Here is a 19,886-nt window from a genome sequence, read left to right as displayed (position 1 = left end):
AAAAGCAAGCACTGTGCTCTACAAGCAGGTCAGATTTTCAAGCACTGCCCCCAGACACAACAACCAAAGAAAATAAAAAAACCCCACTGGGTACAGCCCAAAGCCAAACACCTAAAATCCTCTCAGCACTGCACTGGACATGCACAGTGGCAACACAAAACACATGTCCACAACAACACAAGTACCTTAATCTGTATTTTAAATACCAAATTAACTATCCCTCCCGTTTCTAGCACTGCTGTCTGGAATCTGGGAATACATCCTAACAGGGCAATTAAAATATCTCCCATTGCTAGATTTTATGTTATTTCACTGATGGTGAAAATGAATTGAGGGAACCACCATGTAATGCAATCATTCAGCAAGTGTATAGGCAACCTTATGCAATAATCTTTTAACTAGTTTATTAAATGTTTTTTCCTTTTCAGAATAAATTCAACATCTAATGCCAAAATTTCATCAAGAACTCAAAAATCTTAGTAGCCAGTTATCAGCTGTTTAACTTGAGTTACAAGAAATAGACATATTACACATCACTAAAATTTTCACACATACACCCACACATACACACACACGTGTCAGCATCCTGTTCATATTAATTTATTTTCACAAATCAATCTCCTTTTTCCTACTCATACTCTTCACATTTTCTGAAGGCACAACACCCAAATAGGCAATGTAAAATGTACTTCCTGTAGAAAAGTCTGTAGTCTCCTAAGAGAACAGTTTGGCAAAACTACATTTGTTTAAAAACTCAAGTTCCAAAATGAGCCTTCAAAGAGCAGCAGAGAACACCAAGATTAAAAACTACTTAGGGTGCCTGCACTTTTCATATGCAACACACCACTTAACCTTTAATAAATCAGGACTTTTTCCAAGAAATTACAAAAGCAGAAGTAGTAAAATCTCTTTTCTTTTTTTTTTTTTTTTTTAATCATCAAGTTTTAACGATGGGACAGACTCTAGGCAGAGCTCCCAGAAAGAGCCAGACCACCATCTGGCTCCATCACAGAGCAATAACAATTCACAGGCAATGAGTCTCCAACCAGCGCTCTGAAATCAAACGCTGGGCTGGCTCCATAACAGCTCTATTACAGCCATGAACACACAGATGTACATTTCCTCCCTCTTCATACATAAATATACCCTCGGACACAGACAAAGGGAAAAAATAAATCATTTTATGCATTTTTCTTTGCTTTCCTGCTCTGCCTGTTACCAAACAATGCCAAGAAATATCTTACATCTTATTTTTTGTTAGCACTATAGAATATATATAATATATATAATTTTATTTTTGTTGTCACACATGCTAATGATTCCAGTATGATAAATGTCTTTTTAAATCCTGCATTTCTTGTCACGCTGTAGATCCACTTCTACTTGACAGTGACTCCTGGACACACATGTCAAGACAAAAATAAATACTGCTGCCATTGCAAACGTTTTAAAACTCTTAGGACACTAATACAGTGGCACTTGAAAGACTTTTAAATACAACAGAAAAGACAATAGTTAAATAGAAACCTGCTTTGACACAGGTAACCTGTACTACACTTGCAAGATCTGTATTTGTTTCTGCAAGAGCAGCTCCTGATCTTTGAACACATCAAATGTTGCACTCCAGCCCTCCGCCCATACCCTTTAAGAAGACCACGTTGTTATTTTAAGCAAGCATCCCCTCTAGCTGTACATAAGCAACACTGGATTTCCCAAACAATTGAGGTAATTATAAAAATGAATATCATTTATTATTTTCTTTTATTACTATCATGTCTGAACATTTGCTTTCATACAAAAGTCTGATTTTCAGCATTATGTTTTCCAAGGGCATCCCCTCCGCACCAAGGGAGATAAAGATGTGTTAGGAATTGTGCAAGAGTTTTTGTTACAATCTTCAAACCCACAAGAACTTCATGAACACGATATTGGTACAGAATAACTGCCTGGTGTTTTAGAGAGGAGGAAGGGGGCGGGGGGGGGGGGTTTACACATATTTTCAGTTCCACTTGATTTTGGTTTTTAAATCGCATCTAACTCAATGCAAAGGGGGTGGGTTAAAAAAAAAAAAAAAAAAGGGAAATAATCACATTACTGTATGTTACCCTTCAGCAGTCTTTGGAGGAAATCGGAGACCAGGTTGCTTTTCCCGGCTCCCTCCCTCACTCAGGGCAGCCGGAGCGGCTCCTCTGCCCGGCTCCGCCACCCCCGGCTGCCCGTCACAGCCGCGGCTTCCTGAGCAACGTTCTGCTGAGGTCCTTCACCTCCTCGGGGCTGCCGACCCGCTCGTAGCCCAGCAGGGCCATGGGCTGGTGGCAGTACTCCTCGACCTGCTTGATCTGCTGGTAGCTGAGCGCAGTCCTCCAGGCACTCAGCGCCTGGGTGGCGTTCCTGGCCGACACCACGAACGGCTTGGAGGAGTAGCCGGGGCCACTGGTCATGTTGAGGGCGAACTTCTCCATCTCCGGGCTGACTGCCAGGTTCACAAAGCCGTACACCTGCCGCAGGGTCTTGATGGGCTCCACCACCAGGTCCTCGTAGCGCACGGCCATGTAATTACCCTGGAGCCAGTCAGGGGGGTGCAGAGCAGTCTGCAGGGTCTTGGCCATGCTGCTGCAGATGACCTCCATGGCACCCAGGGCATGGTAGTCCGAGCCGCCCGCCCCCTCCTTCTTCCCGCCCAGCTTGTGGCCAGCATCAAGGAAGGGCATGCGGTGGATGTGGGGGTCCCGGCTCCTCACCACCTGCAGGCTCTCCCGGATGAGGCCGTGCCGGGACTTGATGCGGGAGCTGGCGACGGCGCGGGGGTCCCGCACCAGATGGATGACTTTGAGGTCCAGGGTCGGGTCCCGCATGAGCGGGGCCAGGACGGCCAGGTCAAAGACACGCACGCCCTTGATGACCAGCGTGTGGTACTTGTGGCACTCCTCCTGGAAGCGGCTGAGGCGCTGCGGGGGACACTTTTTGCACACCCGGTCGTCCACCATCCCCACCACCTCCTTGCGATAGGCCGGGCAGAGGGGCGAGGAGCAGATGACCTTGTTGGTGGCCGCCCCGAAGATGCCGAGCGTGGTGAGGTTCTTGCCGGCGCCCGCCGTGCTGTAGAGCTGGAAGACGGAGAGGTCGCATCGGTACAGGGAGCTCAGCATGTCGCGGGCCGCCCCTTGCAGCGAGACGGCGTCACCGGGGTACAGCTTCTGCCAGACGTGCCACACCGGCTCGTAGAGGAAAAAGACCTCGGGGTTCTGGTTGAAGAGCTCCCCGAAGAAGGACGAGCCCGAGCGCCAGGTGGTGAAGACATAGACCAGCTGCCGCCGGGCGCCCGCCGGGCCGCGGCTCCCGGCCGGCGGCGGCGGCGGCGGGGGCTGGTGGCGGGGGGCTGCCGGGGGCTCCCCGCAGCGCCGCGGCTCCCGCCGCCACTTGTACTCCAGCAGGTTGAGCGCGGCGAGCAGCAGCAGCAGCGCGTAGCCCAGGCACAGCGCCAGCGCCTTCCGCCGGCACACTTTCATGCTGGGCGGCGGCGGGGCCAACTGTTGCTCAGCGCCCCGGCGCCCCGGGGCCCGCGGCGGGCAGCAGGGCGCGCCGCCCCCGGCGCCGTGTCCCGGCCGGCCCCCCGCGCCCGGCCCGCATAGCGCAGCCGCCGCGACGGCCCCGCCGCCGCCGCCCCCGCCCCTGCCCTACTTAGCAGCGGCACGGCCGCCCGCCCGCCCCGCGCTTCTCCCGCGCCGCCATCGCCGAGCGGCCGCGGGCGCCGCCGCAGCGCAGCTCACGGCGGCCGCCGGGGCGAGGCGGAGCCGCGCTCCGCTCCGCCCCACGGCGCGGGGCGGCAGCGAGGGGCGGGCGGGGGCTGCGCCGCCCCGACGGAGCGCATCGCTCCCCGCCCCGCCCCCGCCGCGCCGGGAGAGCTCCGGTGCCGCCGCCGCCGAGGGACGGCCCCGATTGGCGGCGCCGCCCCGCGCTCGCCGTGGGCGGCCCCGCCGCCCGGCCTCGGCGGCAGCGCTCCGCCCGCCCCGCCCGCCCCGCCCGCCCCGCCCGCCGCCTCCGGGGACAGCCCGGGCGGAGCGCACCGGCACCGACCCCGGCCGGGCTGCACCGCCGGAGGGCGGCGGGCGCTTCTGGGAGCCCCTCTGCTTTGCCGGGGCGCTTCCGTCAGCCCAGCCCGGCGGGAGGCTCCTCACCGGGTACCCCTCGCACAGCGGAGCTGCTCCGGTAACGGGAATAACAGAAGAGGGGGGAAAGATCCCTGAAACGCCTGAGAGGATTCCGGGGCCAGCCCCGCCGCCCTTATCTTGGTTTGTGCAGAAACTCGGAGTCCTCAAAGGTTCTCCAAAACGTTAAAAAAATCATCGCACTGGATCTTCCTGGCACAAATCCATCCGCCCGCAGTTCTTCACAACGCTTTTATGGCCGGTGCCCGTTCGTGGCTCGGTCGTGGAGTGGCCGGAGCGCGGTGCTGCCCCGGCCCACGGGCAGCCAGCGCGGGTGGCCCCGAGCCCAGCGCGGCCCCGCTCCGGCCCCGGCTCCGCTCCGGCCCCGCTAGCACCGAGCCGGCAGCTGGCCGGCGATGGGCCGAGACTCTCTGTCCCGGGTGGGAAGGAAAACGGGCAGCGCTTTCTCCTGTGTCCCTGGAGACGCAGCGCTGTGGGAAGGGCAGCGTAAGCAATGGGGCAGCTCCAGGCAGCACCGGCGCTTTAAAGACGACCACATCCCCAAAACGCACCTGGAAAGGGTGCGGAGTGGCGGGTCCCGCGGGGACAGCGCACTTGTGGGGCACAGGCTTCCCCATGGGTTGCGACAAAGCCCAGTGACTCTTATGGAACTGTCTCAGCGGTTCCCTCCGCGCCCGACGGAGCTCGGAGCACTCCGGGGCTGCTCACGAGTTCCAGAAGCATTTGGCAGCTCTCTCCCGTCCATTGCTTTCTCTTCCCAGCAGCTCTCGCACCGGCGCAGCCTTTCCCACCACGCACAGATATTCACGGCCGGTCTCCCCGGGCAGCTGGAGCCAGGAGCTGCTGGGCGGCTGCCCCTGGCTCAGACCAATCCCTCCACAAACAAATGACACTGGGGAGATTTTGCTGGAACATTTATTAACAGCACGGATCTGACACTACAGCAAAAGCTTTTACACTCAGAAAACAGCTAAAGCACAAAATCACCCGGTGTGTGTCTTGCCTGGTAGCACATTATTTAACAAATGCAAGAAAACGGTACCAAGAGGGTGAAGGAGCTGAATTTGTTAAGCAAGCTTCGTATCCCTTATCAAAACATTTTAACGCTCCTCCCACGTTTCCTGCAGGGATATTAACAGCCAAGCTCCCTTTCTGGAAAAACTTCTAAGCTCCTTGCAGCCTCACAGTGAAGGGTCAGGTCTGTAGGAGGGCTCCTCTCTCCGAGCCCGGGCAGGGCAGGGTGGCAGCGGGATGGGAGCAGGGAGCTCCCCTGGGCTGCGACACCAGTGCCACCCTCAGCTGCGACACGGCCACCAAAGCACACAGCCAGCCCAGGACCGTCCCACGGGCTGCCAGCGACCCTGGCGGCAGTGTTCAAATGTCACTGTGACTTTTCATACAGAAGTAATTTGTTAATAGCAGACTATAAATAACCATTAAATATTCAAGGAAAAAGTCTCTATTTCATCAAAGTGAGGGGGAAGGGGAAGACATTTTTTTACCCTACAGTGTTCCAGAGGAAGTCTTTAAAGCCACATTGTGTACAGATTATTTGTATCTAGTTAGCAAAAGAAATATGCAGTTTAAACCTGATGAACTTAAAACGATTGACTTGTAACTCTTGAAACACGATATATAATGAAAAATAATAAAACTCTGGAGGATCTTGTAGCATAAAATTCTTGCAATTATTTTATTCTTTGGTTCTAAGCCAAGAATTCCTCACATAAAACAAGACTTTTGCTTTTTTATATATTTTTATAAAGCTTCACATCAAATATTTATTTGGCTTTCCATGCTTACAGATGAAGTGATCATCACCTAGTTAAAGCAGAAATGTTTCTTTTTCATTCTGGAATGGTCTGTAGTAGCATCAATTAGCCTATATTAGATGATGAATGACAATGGCAGTACTGAGACGCTGGAGTTCATAAAGCAGTATCTCCCACCACTATTGTTCTGCAGCACTAATGCAATAAAGGACAGAGGCTACAGGGAGCAAAACCAATTCATAGCAGTGAAAAATCATTACAATACCATGAAGTTCAAATTAATCCCTTCTTTCCATTTCACTCGGTTGAAGAGATATATGAAATTTTCTGAAAAAACCTACAATGCCAGCTCCAGTTCTCATAGCATTTAAAATTTAGCAAGTAACAAATAAAGATAAGCAAACATGAACTGCAGGTATAATATCTGAAATGGTAAAACTAATCAGTAAACCCAAACATGAAAAGCTGTAATTGGATTCTGCACCTTCCCTGCTGCTACACAGTGGTTCCATCTCCCTGAATCAGCGAGTGCAGAAGAACTGAAAGCAACGCTGCCTTCATCAAACTGCTCCAGCTCAGCAAGGGAAACACGAGGCCAGCAGCTCTTTAATTGACCTACCTGCTGCTGAACAGAATCTTACTTTTCAAAACTGGAGCAAGGTAGGCATTTATGCTGTGCAGGAGGATCCAAGTACCCACGCACAACACAACTGCAGTCAATCAGGTTCAGTGCAGCTGCTTTATCTGATCTTCCCAGAAGTTTCAGACCTGGTAGTTAAGTTAGCACTTTGAATAATTCAGTATCAATGAATATTGAGTAAGTTTATATGGAACAGATTTAACCAGCCAACTTTCAAGTCACAAGTTTGGAGCTTTGGTTAGTTAGTTTTTTTAAATCGTTTGTACATCTGTTGCAAAGTATTAGAAACATATATGGCAAAGAAACACAAAGTATAAAAAATGGAAAGAGGCACAGAAAGTGTGTGAAAGAGGAACATTCTGCAGCTGAACAAATACAGTTCTTCACAAATATATTCAGGTACATCAGTGTACATTTTCCACCCTCTATTTTACTTCATGTCAATCTATTTTAGGCTCACTAATTTTAGTATACTAGATCACCCATGTCAAATAATAATGTTTCCTTTCTTCAAAAACAAAAATTCATCATTCAAAAAGTAAAATTCAAAGCCCCAACACTTCTTTCTAGGCCAACTTTACTTTTTGACAATTCCATGTAGTTTGCTTTGAGGAGCAGATGAGAATGCTCCTTTTCCAGTGCAGATTGTTACACACTACAAACTCACTTCCCAACATTCTATTTTTTCATGCTTTAAATTTTGCCTTTCTCATGTTCAGAAGCACACAATGGGCACAAGGAGAAGTTTTTCCTGAAGTCAAACTTGAGCAAGATTTTATCTTTTAAAAGAAATTGAAAGATGGAGATTTATGCTGTTATAAACCTAGTGTGAGATAAGTTCTGGGTGCTGATTAAATAGTCCTGCATCTAGCCTAATCTATTCAGGATAAATACAGATCCTGAATTTCTCAAACATTGCCCAAAAGTAAGATTCTTAAAACTAAAGCACAAATTACAGACCATAAAATGTGAACAAAATTTATAGAAAATTGAGTAGCTCTCAAAACTTGGGAAACCTATGAATTGGTTTAAGACTGTATTTTAGTCTCACCATTGGAGATGGGTGAGAAGAATCTCTACAGTAGCATTTAGAATTGCAGGTGTTTATATTTTGCACCCTTTCTTTTAGTATTGTGCATGATATCTTAACAGCATATTCAACATGTCATGCAGCAGTGGCAGATGATTTCCTTCAAAACACACTTTTTTCCAATAATGATGAATCCTTCAGCAGCCATTCCATTAAGTGATAGCTGCTGCAATCTGCCTCCTAAAGTATCCATTTTCTCTTGGATGTTCCTTCTGAACTCAGTGTGCAGAAGCAGCTGGCAGGGGCCAAAATTAAAGCAGCCACTCAAAAAACAGAAATACAAAGCCAAGTGTACAACCTGTCTGTAACAAGCTGTTCCCTGCCACCTCAGTTTCTCTTTCATGTTCACTTCCAGTTGCACAGGTGGTATTTTCAATAAGCTACATTTCAATAAATATTTATAAATTTTTGTTTGTGCAGCTGAAGGAATTCCAGAACTTTACAAATGTCCTGGGGACACTGCAATGTAGATTGGTCTCTATTTGACTTTTATTAAGATTAGAAATCTTTTTTTGGCTGTTGTGTAACTGGTTCAAGATCTAAAGGAAATTTTCATATTTCTACTCCATACCACAGTGAAGACTTCTTGCAGGCTGGCATGAAAGATGAGTTTTCCTCTGGTGAAACTGCCTAGAAATCAGGTTTTATTACAAACTTATCTTCTTTCTTTCTTTCTCTCTATTTATTTATTTAGTATAAATACCCTGTGCAAAATCAGAGGATGAGAATCCAGCCCCGCAGTTCACACAATGGTCAGAATCCAATCCCAGTCTCATGTCTAAAAAATTTATAGCCAATTCTTTTTCAGAATTTGCCCAAAGCAAAAGTCTCCATTCAGTTAATCAGCAGATTGTTCTTTTCTGATAGCACAGGGAAGATAACCTGAAATGCCAGGGGAAAAAAAAATCACCAGCAATCCAAGAGATGCAGACTTCATGGTGAAAATGCCCAGTATCAGCTGCAGTGCAAACCTCTTTACTGTAGTAACTTCAGAGGATTCACTCTACCTTCTTGAGTTTCTATTTGCTACAATGTGGTCAGTGTATGTTCTAGCAGAATCTAGCAGGTGAAAACATTTGGCTAAATCATCCATGAAACACCAGAGCTGTACCTCTTTAGCACGGCTCAAAAAAGATGAAAACTAGTTTTTACTCCCAGTGATGGCTTTGATGACAATTCTGATTGCTGGTAATGATCCTGGAAGTTCAATCCTGGGCACAGGCTGCTCCATCTTCCATAAATCCACACTGTATGCATGAATTCCACCCTCCTCTTCCCACACCAGCTGAATTTTAAAACAAGAACAATTTGTCATACAGAATTAAGAAATTCTGCTGGGTTAAATCTGTGAAAGATTTCTGAGAGCTTTACACAGACCTCATGCTTACAGTTTCTCCTTGCTTACCTCTCCACAAGTACAGTTACCACACACAAGCTCTAATCTCAGACCTAGGTCCAGCCTCAGGAGGCCAAGATTCAGGAAACACATTCTACACTTGCTTGCAGGCAGCCTCTTAACAAGGTCTTGAAGAGTCAAACTGATGGTTTGTACTTAAGACCAACAGCTACAGCAAGTTCCCCAGTCAACACAAGAGTAAAAATAGAGCGAGGTCCAGAGGTATCAAAACATCCCGTGTTTAAGAACTCCAAGCTCTAAGCAGAGATCTCAGCAACTGGGATTTGTAATCTATCCCAAAGGAATACTCTGGGCTCTAACATCAAGAGTTCACATCCCAGCCTTTGCCATCACAGGGGTATCTGAGGTCTCTTTTCTCTTTTTCATCTTCCACAGATCTTGCAGAACCTAAATTATCTTGGAGGCATTTGCTCCCCTCAGGTTTGAGTGCTGTGTTCAAGTGTCCCTGGAGCAAAGGGGAGAAGGAGGGAAGCACAGCCTGTAACAGCTCACGGCTGCTAAGGGATGGCCCCAGTTCTGCACATCCTTCCTGCCCTGCACCTCCTCCTGTGGGCCTGCCCACCCTGTGCCCATTCACCCCTTCCACAAGGCAAGCTGTCAAACGAGGCAGCAGGAAGGACAGAAGGAGAGAACAAGAGGCCCAGGGAAGGCTGGAACAGGACCTGCCCCCAGAGCAGCACCAAGGTGTGACACTGGCCCTGGGGCAGCACTCAAGGTGCCACTACAGCACCAGCTGGCTCCTCACCCCCCTGCCCTCCTGAGCTGCTCATCATCTCCCTGTCCCAGCAGCAGTCCCTGGTGGGAGCTTTCTTTGATCGAGGGAGATTTATACAGACAACTGGAGTGAGCAGCCCATGGCTCATTAATGAGTTAGAGGAGCACAGAGGTCACTGTTCACTGAGGAAGGACAACAGCCATTAGGGCTGGACAACACAGGCAGAACAGCATCGAGCAGCAGAAGAGCTGCTGAGGCCAAGGAACTGTTCATGCGTAACAGGCACGAACACTGCTCTCCTCCAGGTTAAAAAAAAAAACATTTCTAGCAATCAGCAAACTGACAATTTTATTGCTGCCATGTCAATTGGAAATTTTTCCCTATAAAATACAAACCAAAAAGCAATTAAGACAAAAAAGTCTATGTGAAACTACCATTTCCTCTTTGAAGAACCACAAACAGAAAACTTTCCAGCGTATGACAGAGTTACACTGTAAAACATCCCAGCACAAGACCAGACATCAGAAGTGGCAAATGGCACAGGCTCACCCATGAAAGCCAACATTGTACAGACAGAAGCAGGTGGAGGAAAAAGCAGTAAGCAATTGTTTAAGACTTCTGTATTCTACAAGGGAAAGAGATTTGGACAAAATTAAATTAGCATTTTAGTTGTTATCCTTACAAGAGTGGCTTACAAACCGAGGAGCAGCAGCTCCAGCAGTAGCAAGAACCACCAAAGTAATGGAAGCATTGCAACAGCACATGCAGCAATGACAAAAAGAAATTTTAAAATACTACTATAAGGTATTTTAGTAAAATTACCTCAGCAGCCATATTCAGAAAACTGATAAAATTTTCAGACTGACAATGTCATGTTTGCAATTTGATAAATCTCAGTTTACTGAGTAGCTTAATTGATATTGAACAGTGCTTGATTTTAAGAGATCATTAAAATTCTCATCTAAGTTATGCCACTTTTGCTGTCTTCTCCTCTAGAATATTCACCTTAAGTATTCAGGGTAGACCAAGAATAGCTGAAAACCCTCCCACCCCAAACTCTTCACACAGCCATACAAAGGTGCAGCAAGCTACCTATCTAAAAACTCCCAAGTTCAGACCTTAGTCATCTGCAGAAATACAGCAATGCTTTGCATTTTTATTCATTCAAAACATTAATTCCACCGAAGCACTGTCAATGCCTGTGGAGGAAAACCCCACAAGCAAGCTGCCTCAAGTGGTTAGAGTCAGAGCAGATTTGCCATTTGTGGCTCACCTTGCTTTTCTCATCCCAAGACTCTGGATTTTAAGGTGTTACATGAGCTCTTTGCTCTCATGTCACCAGGACAGATGAACCCACACCAGGGATAGCTGCAATTTTAAATATATGCTTTGGGAAACATTGATTTGTTACCCCTGTTCCTAAGTGGTTTTTGATTCTTACACTTCAAAACCTGCAAAGGGGAGGTGGGAGGAACCACATGCACATGTACAGTGTCTGAATAACAACCTGACACTGACATTCAGAAACCAACTCTTCCTCAAACAGTATTACAAAAAAAAAAAAAAAAAACAACACACAGCTGTTGCACAGAGAAGTCAAAGGAAGTCAAGACTTTAAAAAAGGCAGTTCAGAGACAAACACTTCTGTAACAGGGAAGATTTTAAGTGTTGCAAGGAGGCTCTATGTACTATGCAGCTTTCTGCAGCAGCACTGGCCCGCAGTTCAGCACTGAGCAAGCCTTGTGCAGACCCCCCCGGGGCCAGGCCTGGCTCCAAGCAGACACAGCTGCCTCCCTTCGAGGCCCTCCCTAAGCGTGGGGATGTCCGTGAGCGCAGGGCAAGCTTCGCCAAGCTCCTCAGAACAGCAGTGTCCAGCACAGATCTGGGAACACACCAGGGACATTCCCTTCCCAAGGACACCCCCCTCTGTTCCAGGCTGCGCGGGGCTCTCAGCCAGGCTAGAACCGGGCTGTACAAGCTACACTTCTCTGCTTTGGACAAGCCTAAGCGTGAACATTTCCCTCGGTTTCCCTAAGGCAGGGCAGACCTGTTACCCACTTGTGTCTCCAGCCCTCCCAAAGTGAAGAGGTGGACACTCACACACCGAGGGCTCTCAGAGGATAATGGGCTCCCCTCTTCCTCTACAACCACAGAAACCATCAGGAGACAGGACCACACCTCATCAAAACAGGACTTTATTTGACAAGGCTTCATCTGAATGCTACTTCCTAAATCCCAGACCAGTTACTTACATTACCCACTCAGCACTTCACCCAAAAATGCTGCAGAAACACAAGTCACATAGTAATGGCACACAGCGACCGTACTTTGTCACTGCAACGTGACCTAAAGGAAAATTAATTTCATAAGCAGCCTGATTTTAAGTCTTCAATAATACTTTGCATCTTTTACAAAATATTTGTTAGCAGATACTACCCTCTTCCAACTCCTCTTGTTTATAGCTTGGCTTTTCCACAAAAAGTACAAAAGCAGGAGGAAATTAAGATTAAGCAGGATCAAAAGATGCTCTTTTCTACAGGGCAAAAAAGCCCAGGTGATCCAGTAAAAGATAGAGATTCTTAATTGCTCTTAAGAGACTATTGGGTAAGATCAGCTGTTTTAGAGCCCAGGACATGAAGCAAAGAACAAGAGGTATGGCAATAGTATTTAGAGAACAGATACTGAAAAAGGCATTGCATAATAGAGAATTACAAAATAATAACCTGACACATAATAGAGTTACAAAATAAACCCTAATGAGTGTGCTCCTTTAGCTCTCTTGCTACTTGGCTTAAGCTTTCTATAATCACCGACGAGAATTTTGTAAAAGCTGAAATGAAAATTAATTATTGAAAAGTACCTGAAATGCTAAGTTATTTTCTACCCTGAGGGTTTTTAGCTATTAAATGAAATATAGAATTGATTCTGCAGATAAAATACTCCTGTGGCAAAGCATCTTTAGTCCCACTTGACCCAGAACACTGACATTTATCACTCCTCCATTTATAAACAGCTACAAGATAAAAGTAATGAAGAAGTTAATTGGATCTGAAGTGATCATCTTCCCACTGCAGTTAGGATTCTACCTGTCCCCAACTGATTTTAGTACCTACTTCTCATTCTAGAAAGCTGAATCTGGTCTGTGCTTAGGTATAAATACACAGCATTTAAGAAAAAAAACTAATTGGTTTATAATAGTTTAGCAACCAAACTCTCTGCTGAATCCTATCCTGAAATACCTTATGTTACAGGGAGAAAAAAAATATAAAAAATAAACTCTGCGTATTTCTAAAACAGATTCTTTATAATGTATTACAATCAGATAAAAGGTGTACTCTTTTCTCATTACCAATACATCTATTCAATATTTTTTCTAAGAAAGTCTTTACAGTATGCATGCAGTCTTCATATTTTCAGCGTTCCAGATCACTGCAGAGCTCTCATTAGCAAAGAAAATTCTCCAGTCTTTTCTCACACATGCAACAATTTATAAAATCTTATAACAATGTCTCTCATCATGAAAAAAAAAAAAAAAAAGATAGAAAATACACTTTTTTTTGGTAAGACCTTTTAGATCCTGCTTCTGGAAGTGCAGCCAGTAAGGCTATTTACATGTCCAACAGGTTTTCCCCAACACATTTACAAATTTCTGTGTGAAGCCTGTGGACACACCAATGTACCAGCAGTGTAACAGCAGGCCATTGTCCAGCACTCTGTGCCTACAGCTAAGCACGGCTTTGGCTCTTATAAACAGTTCACAAGAGGCCAGATCCCTTTTGATTTTATATTTTTATTTCCATCTCCCCACACCTCCACATGTAAACACTGAAACCTCCCCGTTTCTCGTTCCTCCCACTCTCCCACCCACAGAAAGGTTGCATGGTGAGGTGATGCAATTTAAAGCCACATCAATGCCTAACACACAGAACAGGTTTGGAGAAGGGAAAGCCTTCAACATGAAAAAAGAAGTTAAACAGCCTCTTGAATCAAAAATATTAATAAATATGTAGTAAAATTTAATTTTCCCCAGCTTGAAGAATTTTCACAACATAGGAATAAATTCAGTAAAATAATGTAAAAGCTGTCCTTTTGCAGGAAAAATTAGTTTTAGAAAACAAGAGTGTACTGAAGGCTGCAATTATTGTATCTACATGTAAGAAATCAGAGCCCCAGGCCTGCTGTCCTTTAGTGCTCCCCTTGTATGCCACAAAGGAGGCTTGTTACTGAGACATCACACATGTGCCACACACGCACCCCCAGAGGATGTGTCTTTGCAGAGGCTCTTTTGTAAAAACAAACAAAAACATTACAGTGGTGTTATAAATATTCCCATTAAAATGCAGACATAGGAAAGCAAAGATTTACCTGTAAAGCTTATCAGGGTAGGTACCAGACTCTCCTTACAGTAAAACCTCAGAGCAGGAAAGAAAGCCCATCCACTGGATTCCGAAGGTGCCTGTGTCTGGACAGTCAAAGCAGTGTGAACACAACAGAGCCACCTGCACAAAGCATCCAGCACAGCAGTCTGTCTGAAATACACAGTACTGCCAAACACACTCTGCACTCCCTTTGGGATCTGCATCACCAGTGGGGCAAGAAAACAACACCTTCATTTTCTGTTCAGATTTTATTTGAAATCTAATTCAAATTGTCAAAGCTACAAAAAGGAAGAACATCTGGGTTATTTCTGCTATGTCACAACATTCTAAAAACAAAATATCACTACTGCCAGCAGATCAGTTACACACATTTCTGATGAAACTTCTAAACACAAAAATGTTTTCTTTTGGGAAATAGTCACAATGAAGATATTTTGTACAATATAAAACAATGACAGGTCTACAGATGCCAATACTCATGAGTATACACGTGCATTCACAAAAAAAATAATCAGGAATGCTTTTTTGTTTTTAAACAGACTGTTCAGGCACAAAACAAAACCGCATTTCCAGTAAGTGACAGCATCATAAAAAATATTAACATTGTCAGTGTTTGCTTTTCTTTGACTTCTTGTGGGATCTGTGAGGAGAACGGGACTGAGACCTGGATTTTTTCCCTGACTTTTTAGGGGATCTGGATCGTGATCTTCTTGATCTTTTGGGTGTCCTGGAGCCAGACGGCGACCTTACAAAAAAAAAATAAAAATCAAATATTAATAGAGAAAAGCACCTTTTCCTGAAGTTATTTGTATTCATTTATTGAGCCAAATAAGGTAGATAACATTTTCCCTAATAACAAAAGTAACAGGATATCTTGCTTTTGAGAAAAAGACCAGTTTTGCATTATAAGGTTTTTAGAGTATTTTGGGCTTAACTTCAGTGCTTAGAACTCACATGAAAAATAACAAGCACTCATGTCCTTAAACCCGTATCAGGAATTCACATCCTTTTACATAAGCCTCAACCAGCTTGGCTGTTGTACGAATTGCAGCATATGTCCATGCAGAAATTGAAAACTACATTCAATTGTGTTACGGTGAAATACTTTTAATTCTCATCAAGCATATTCAGATTGTGATGCAGCCCCACAGAAAAAGAAGGGGCACTGAATAAATTTACTGTCATCTAGCCCATACCTAACACACTGATCTAAGACAATGAAACCTGAATGAACATCATATTAACTCTAAAAAAAAATCTCAACTACTTTTCTTCTTTTATTTTAAATCCTTATTTATATAAGCACAGGAATACTGTGGTTATGTGCTATGATTTTTTTCAACATCATCAAAAGAGTATTCCTCAGCCTGACTGAGGAATTTGATATCAGTAAGATATTCTATACATCCAAAAGAAGTGGAAGGTGAACTTTCAAGTTGCAGCAGCATTAGCAGAATAATAAAATTTCACCTCAAGTTTAACATTAACTGAAGACAAATATTTGTGTCAGAGTGGAGGTTAGGAAATACCTAGTTTGGAAACAAAACCCTGCAAGCAGTATCCGACTTTTTTCCACTTAAAAAACAAACAATGGGAGTGAGGAACTTCATGTAAGCTAATCATCAGTGAAAGGCTGCATGGTCATTAATTTGAGAGGTACTAGAGAAGGGCTACAGAAATTTTAGGACAACAGAAGACTTACCTTTTGAAAACAAAAAGGTAAGAAAGCAGCAAGGTGCTTTAGTTTAAAGCAGCATTTCTTAAAATCACCAGTAAACAGGTAAACAAAAGCACAGCAGAGCAGAGTCTGGAGCTGATTATCAGGGCAGGAGGCTGTGAGAACTTCCAACCCCAGTGCTCCAAGGTTTTAAGGAGGAACACGCACTGCAGACTACCGTGAGAGATCCGAGTATCAATGTGCTCTGCTGAAACACTCCCCCGGCCCCCAGACCCCAGCCAAACACACCCAGCAGCTTCCTGAAACAGAGAAGATACCAGCTCACCTTTTGCCTTTTTTACTGACATCTCTGGGAGAATCTTTGTGTGAGGAGCGGGAGCGGGAGCTCTCCTTGTGGGAGCGCTCGGAGCGCTCGGAGCGCTCGGATTTGGGCGAGGGCGACTTGGCCCGGCGGCTGCCGCTGCTGCGGGACGGGCTGGGGGAAGCGCTGTGCCGCCTTTTCCTGCCACGGGCAGCCACGCACACGGGAGGGAGAACACACAGTCAGAACATCTGCTCCTCTCTGCACGCATTTGCTTTAGCCAATGTCATGTCAGTTACTTCTAAGTAATTAAGTATTGTAGGCTTTTTATTATTAAAACAAAAGAAGTTTAACGTGTGCAACAGATTTTCTCTGCTCGAAAAGAACTAAGGCTTGTGAGTCATTTGGTAATAATGATGGTAGAATGGCAAACACATTCTGTCACAGCTCCCTAGAAAGCAAGGCCTTTTGCCATAGCTACACTTAGAAGCAAAGCAGAGTTTGGCTATGCAAGCATCAGAAGATCAGTGTCCAATGGGCTACCCCAATGCCAGCTGTTCAGGATCTCACTATGAGAGGAGTAACACTGAAACCACAGCATATCATTTGTGGCCTGTCCTCCAGACAATGTTCTGACTGGGGCACTGCAGGCAATTCTCTGCTCCAAGACAGTTAACCCTGTTTGCAACTGGTAATCATTTTACCACGCTTTCCCAGGGCATAAATGAGCCAAAGGGCAACTCTGTTCAAAGGGAAGCGGTACCTCACTTGGGGCAGGGTAAAAACGACAATTCCTTTAACATTTTGGAGAATGTTTTAATAGCCAAAGCATGGGTTTTGGTTTTTTGTTTTGTTGGGTGGTTCTGTGTTTTTCTTTTAAAATCAGATGTGTGATACCAGATAATTTCAAGGCTGCCACTGCCTGCAAAGATACTGTGAGGGTTTTCCTCCCATCCGCTTTAGTCCAAGGAGAGCCATACCTCTCTTTTCGTGTTGGTGTACATTCCTCTTTTTCCTTCTTATCTTTGGACCTGGTCTCAGACTTTTCCTTGTCCTTTTTGTCTCTGTCCCGTTCTCTTTCCATCTCTTTTTCTTTTTCCTAGATTATTAGAAGCATAATGATTTCAGATAAGGTATGATTAATTATTACAGGCAGTCAAGCTAGTGACAAACAGCATAAAAGCAGTGAGCACTGATGGAACACAGCACATGATCTGAACTAATGGTCACACCCTCCCAGCTCTCCAGGCCTTTCCTCCTGCCTGGGACACAGCACAAACATTTACTGTAACACAAACTAACCAAAACATGAGGGATATCACCCTGTGTGAGAAAACCTGAGTAATCTAACTGGAAACTAGTCTTCAATGTTACAAACTTCAGGGAAATATTACAGCTGTAATACATTTTCTAAACTAAATTATACAGGAAGAATACCAGGAACCTCCTTCTACTTTAAAAATGTTCAGTCATCCTGATTAATCCATCTGAAAATCTATATACTCTCATAACTGGAAGTTATCTAAAGATAAAACAAAAATACAAACAAGATTCTGCAATAACATCTACTCTGTCAAAACCAAGCAACTATAGTCCATTTATAGGTATCAACAGGACCATTTTGAAAAAAAAAAATATATACCCTGGGCACAGACTCTGTCAAATAGAAAATTAACTATACAAAAATAAAGCTTATCAGCAAGTCTGAACACAGAGATCAGATGCTGTGGTTTCTAGTACTAATCATTCATTTAAAAAATCAATTCCATGGCAAAAAATAAACAGCTATTCTCTGCATGCCCCATAAAGAAGATAAAGAAGGGGTGATTAAATGGAAGAAAGTAGGGATGATGGAAAAAAAAAAAAAAGAAAAAGAAAAAAAAAAAGAAAAATAGTAGAAGGCGGGGAGGTAACCTAAGTGCAGGAAATACCTGGACATTTATCCTCATCTAGTCTCAAATTCTTTTTACAAGGAAGGCTTAGCGGCAAAACCTTCAAGTGTCCTTATCCTTACACCTATTCTTACAAAAGTATGTTAGTTATCTCTAAAATCACTGCCCTGTCAAGATGTGCCAGGTTTATTTGACAGCATAACTACATATTTCATATTGATAAATAAGAATAAATAGTATTTTGAATAGTTCTAAGATTCTAGTCACTAAACAATATACAATGCTGCCGGGAAAGTAGTCTTGGAAAGCTTACTGTAAATTTGATAAAAAAGAACAACCAGCCACCAAGTTCATGGTTAATGTAATCAGGATCAGTATTACATAACTGTAACAAAAACTAACTTCATTATGGCATTAAAGCAAAAGATGAAGTTCTTCCATTAACAACAGTTACTACTGTTTTAAAGAATGGTTATAAATATCATTAAATATTTCTTTCTTTCTTGGAATTGAAAGACACAATTAAAAGTCCAAAATATTGTGAGCTGGTTGAACTAATTCAACATAAGACATCTAAAATTTTATCAGGGTTATTATCAATTTCTGCTTGTTCAAGCTATTGTCTCACTAAACATTCTGTGCTTACTGTACAAATCATTTGTTTTATAGAAAACACAAAGAAAGTGGAAAGTTTTACAATACAACTACATTTAGAAAGAAAATTATAAAAGCCTTATAAAGTCTGAACTGCAAGCATCAACCTCCATTGCGTTCATCTCCTTCAGGGATCAGTTTACCTAATTTTAAAAAGTTTGTTTCTTCAAGGTACTATGAATTAGTCAGATATTGAGTACCAAATAATGCAAATAACAAGTGACACAAAAAACCCTGGTGGAAACTTATTTGTATTTAGCTTCCAAAGAACTGCATGGGTACCTAATTCCATCAATGATCTGTCAGACTGTAAAGCCAGATGAGAAAAGCAACTGTCATTTATCATCCCTCACTATATGCAATGTCAAAGAGGTTGTTTTTTCATTATGTTTCAAAGGTTTGAGATCACATCATATCACATATAAGATGTAAACTTCTAAAATCACTCTGACTTCATAGTCCAGAGAGGTCTTCTAAAAATGGTCATGGTACAGAATTAGTCACATTTGGGTGAATGGATGAGCTGGAATTATTCAGGAAGTTTAGAGACTGGAGAATCAGAAACAGATTCACTGCTTAAAACTATTTTCTCCCTTCCTTGGGAAGCCTTTAGTGCAGCTTATCAATTACTAAAAGCAAAATGAGAAGTCTGATGAACATCTTCAATTGAGAGCTGTCCCTTTCCTCTCCCACACCTAACAGTTTGCTTCATGCAGGAGATGCAGGAGTGGTCTCTAAGGTTTCCATACAGGCTGTGATATCCAGCTGTGCAGTAGGAAACACTACAGGACTTGGATTAAAAAAGGAGATTGTATGTATTCTGCAGAGAGCACTGGGACTTGCACATGCAGATTGATATTACAGCAGTATTTTAACAAGAACCATGTGTTGTTATGTTTAAAGCCACCTTATATTCAATAAACTCAATAGAAGCCTATCACAGAATCAGAGGCAAACATAAAGAACAGTTCTTACCCTCTGGAGCAGCTTGTCTCTATAGTGTTCAACCTGTTCCTGAAAACTCTGGCCTGGCTTCTTGGGTCTTTTCCCAGACTCTAACTCATCCTGAAACTTCATCACCTTAAGCTGTGAAAATAATACTGACCATTAGATTATTAGATTTATTATTATCCAGTTGGGCATGTGGCTGAAAATGAAATTTCCATTGCATATCATCTG

At 44.1% G+C, this 19,886-nt stretch overlaps 2 protein-coding genes across 13 annotated transcripts in view; both read right to left on the bottom strand.

The window, feature by feature from the left end:
• Positions 1-379: 379 nt before the first annotated feature.
• CHST2 (carbohydrate sulfotransferase 2) lies at positions 380-3,577 on the bottom strand. Its single transcript, XM_021536921.3, has one exon. It carries the CDS (start codon positions 3,507-3,509, stop codon positions 2,220-2,222), a length of 1,290 nt encoding a protein of 429 aa, XP_021392596.1. The 5' UTR covers positions 3,510-3,577; the 3' UTR covers positions 380-2,219.
• Positions 3,578-14,415: 10,838 nt separating this feature from the next.
• U2SURP (U2 snRNP associated SURP domain containing) overlaps positions 14,416-19,886 on the bottom strand; it is a 44,813-nt gene continuing 39,342 nt past the window's right edge. For 6 of the 12 annotated variants that reach the window (XM_085587160.1, XM_077785660.2, XM_077785658.2 and 3 more), the window contains 4 exons: positions 19,683-19,793; positions 17,142-17,260; positions 16,186-16,362; positions 14,416-14,927 (listed from right to left, as the gene is read on the bottom strand). In XM_085587160.1, the coding sequence (XP_085443286.1) occupies positions 14,789-14,927; positions 16,186-16,362; positions 17,142-17,260; positions 19,683-19,793 (546 nt within the window). In that variant the 3' untranslated portion in view covers positions 14,416-14,788. The remainder of the gene's footprint in view (positions 14,928-16,185; positions 16,363-17,141; positions 17,261-19,682; positions 19,794-19,886) is intronic. The other 6 variants (XM_085587164.1, XM_085587159.1, XM_085587161.1 and 3 more) reach the window with 2 other exon arrangements.

Source organism: Lonchura striata, chromosome 9, assembly GCF_050655825.1.
Source record: "Lonchura striata isolate lonStrDom1 chromosome 9, ASM5065582v1, whole genome shotgun sequence".
NCBI lineage: Eukaryota > Metazoa > Chordata > Aves > Passeriformes > Estrildidae > Lonchura > Lonchura striata.
This window is presented reverse-complemented; position numbering and strand designations above follow the sequence as displayed.

Excerpts from the sequence above, each read along its gene's own strand:
- CHST2 (XM_021536921.3), bottom strand. The coding sequence starts at position 3,509 with ATGAAAGTGTGCCGGCGGAAGGCGCTGGCGCTGTGCCTGGGCTACGCG.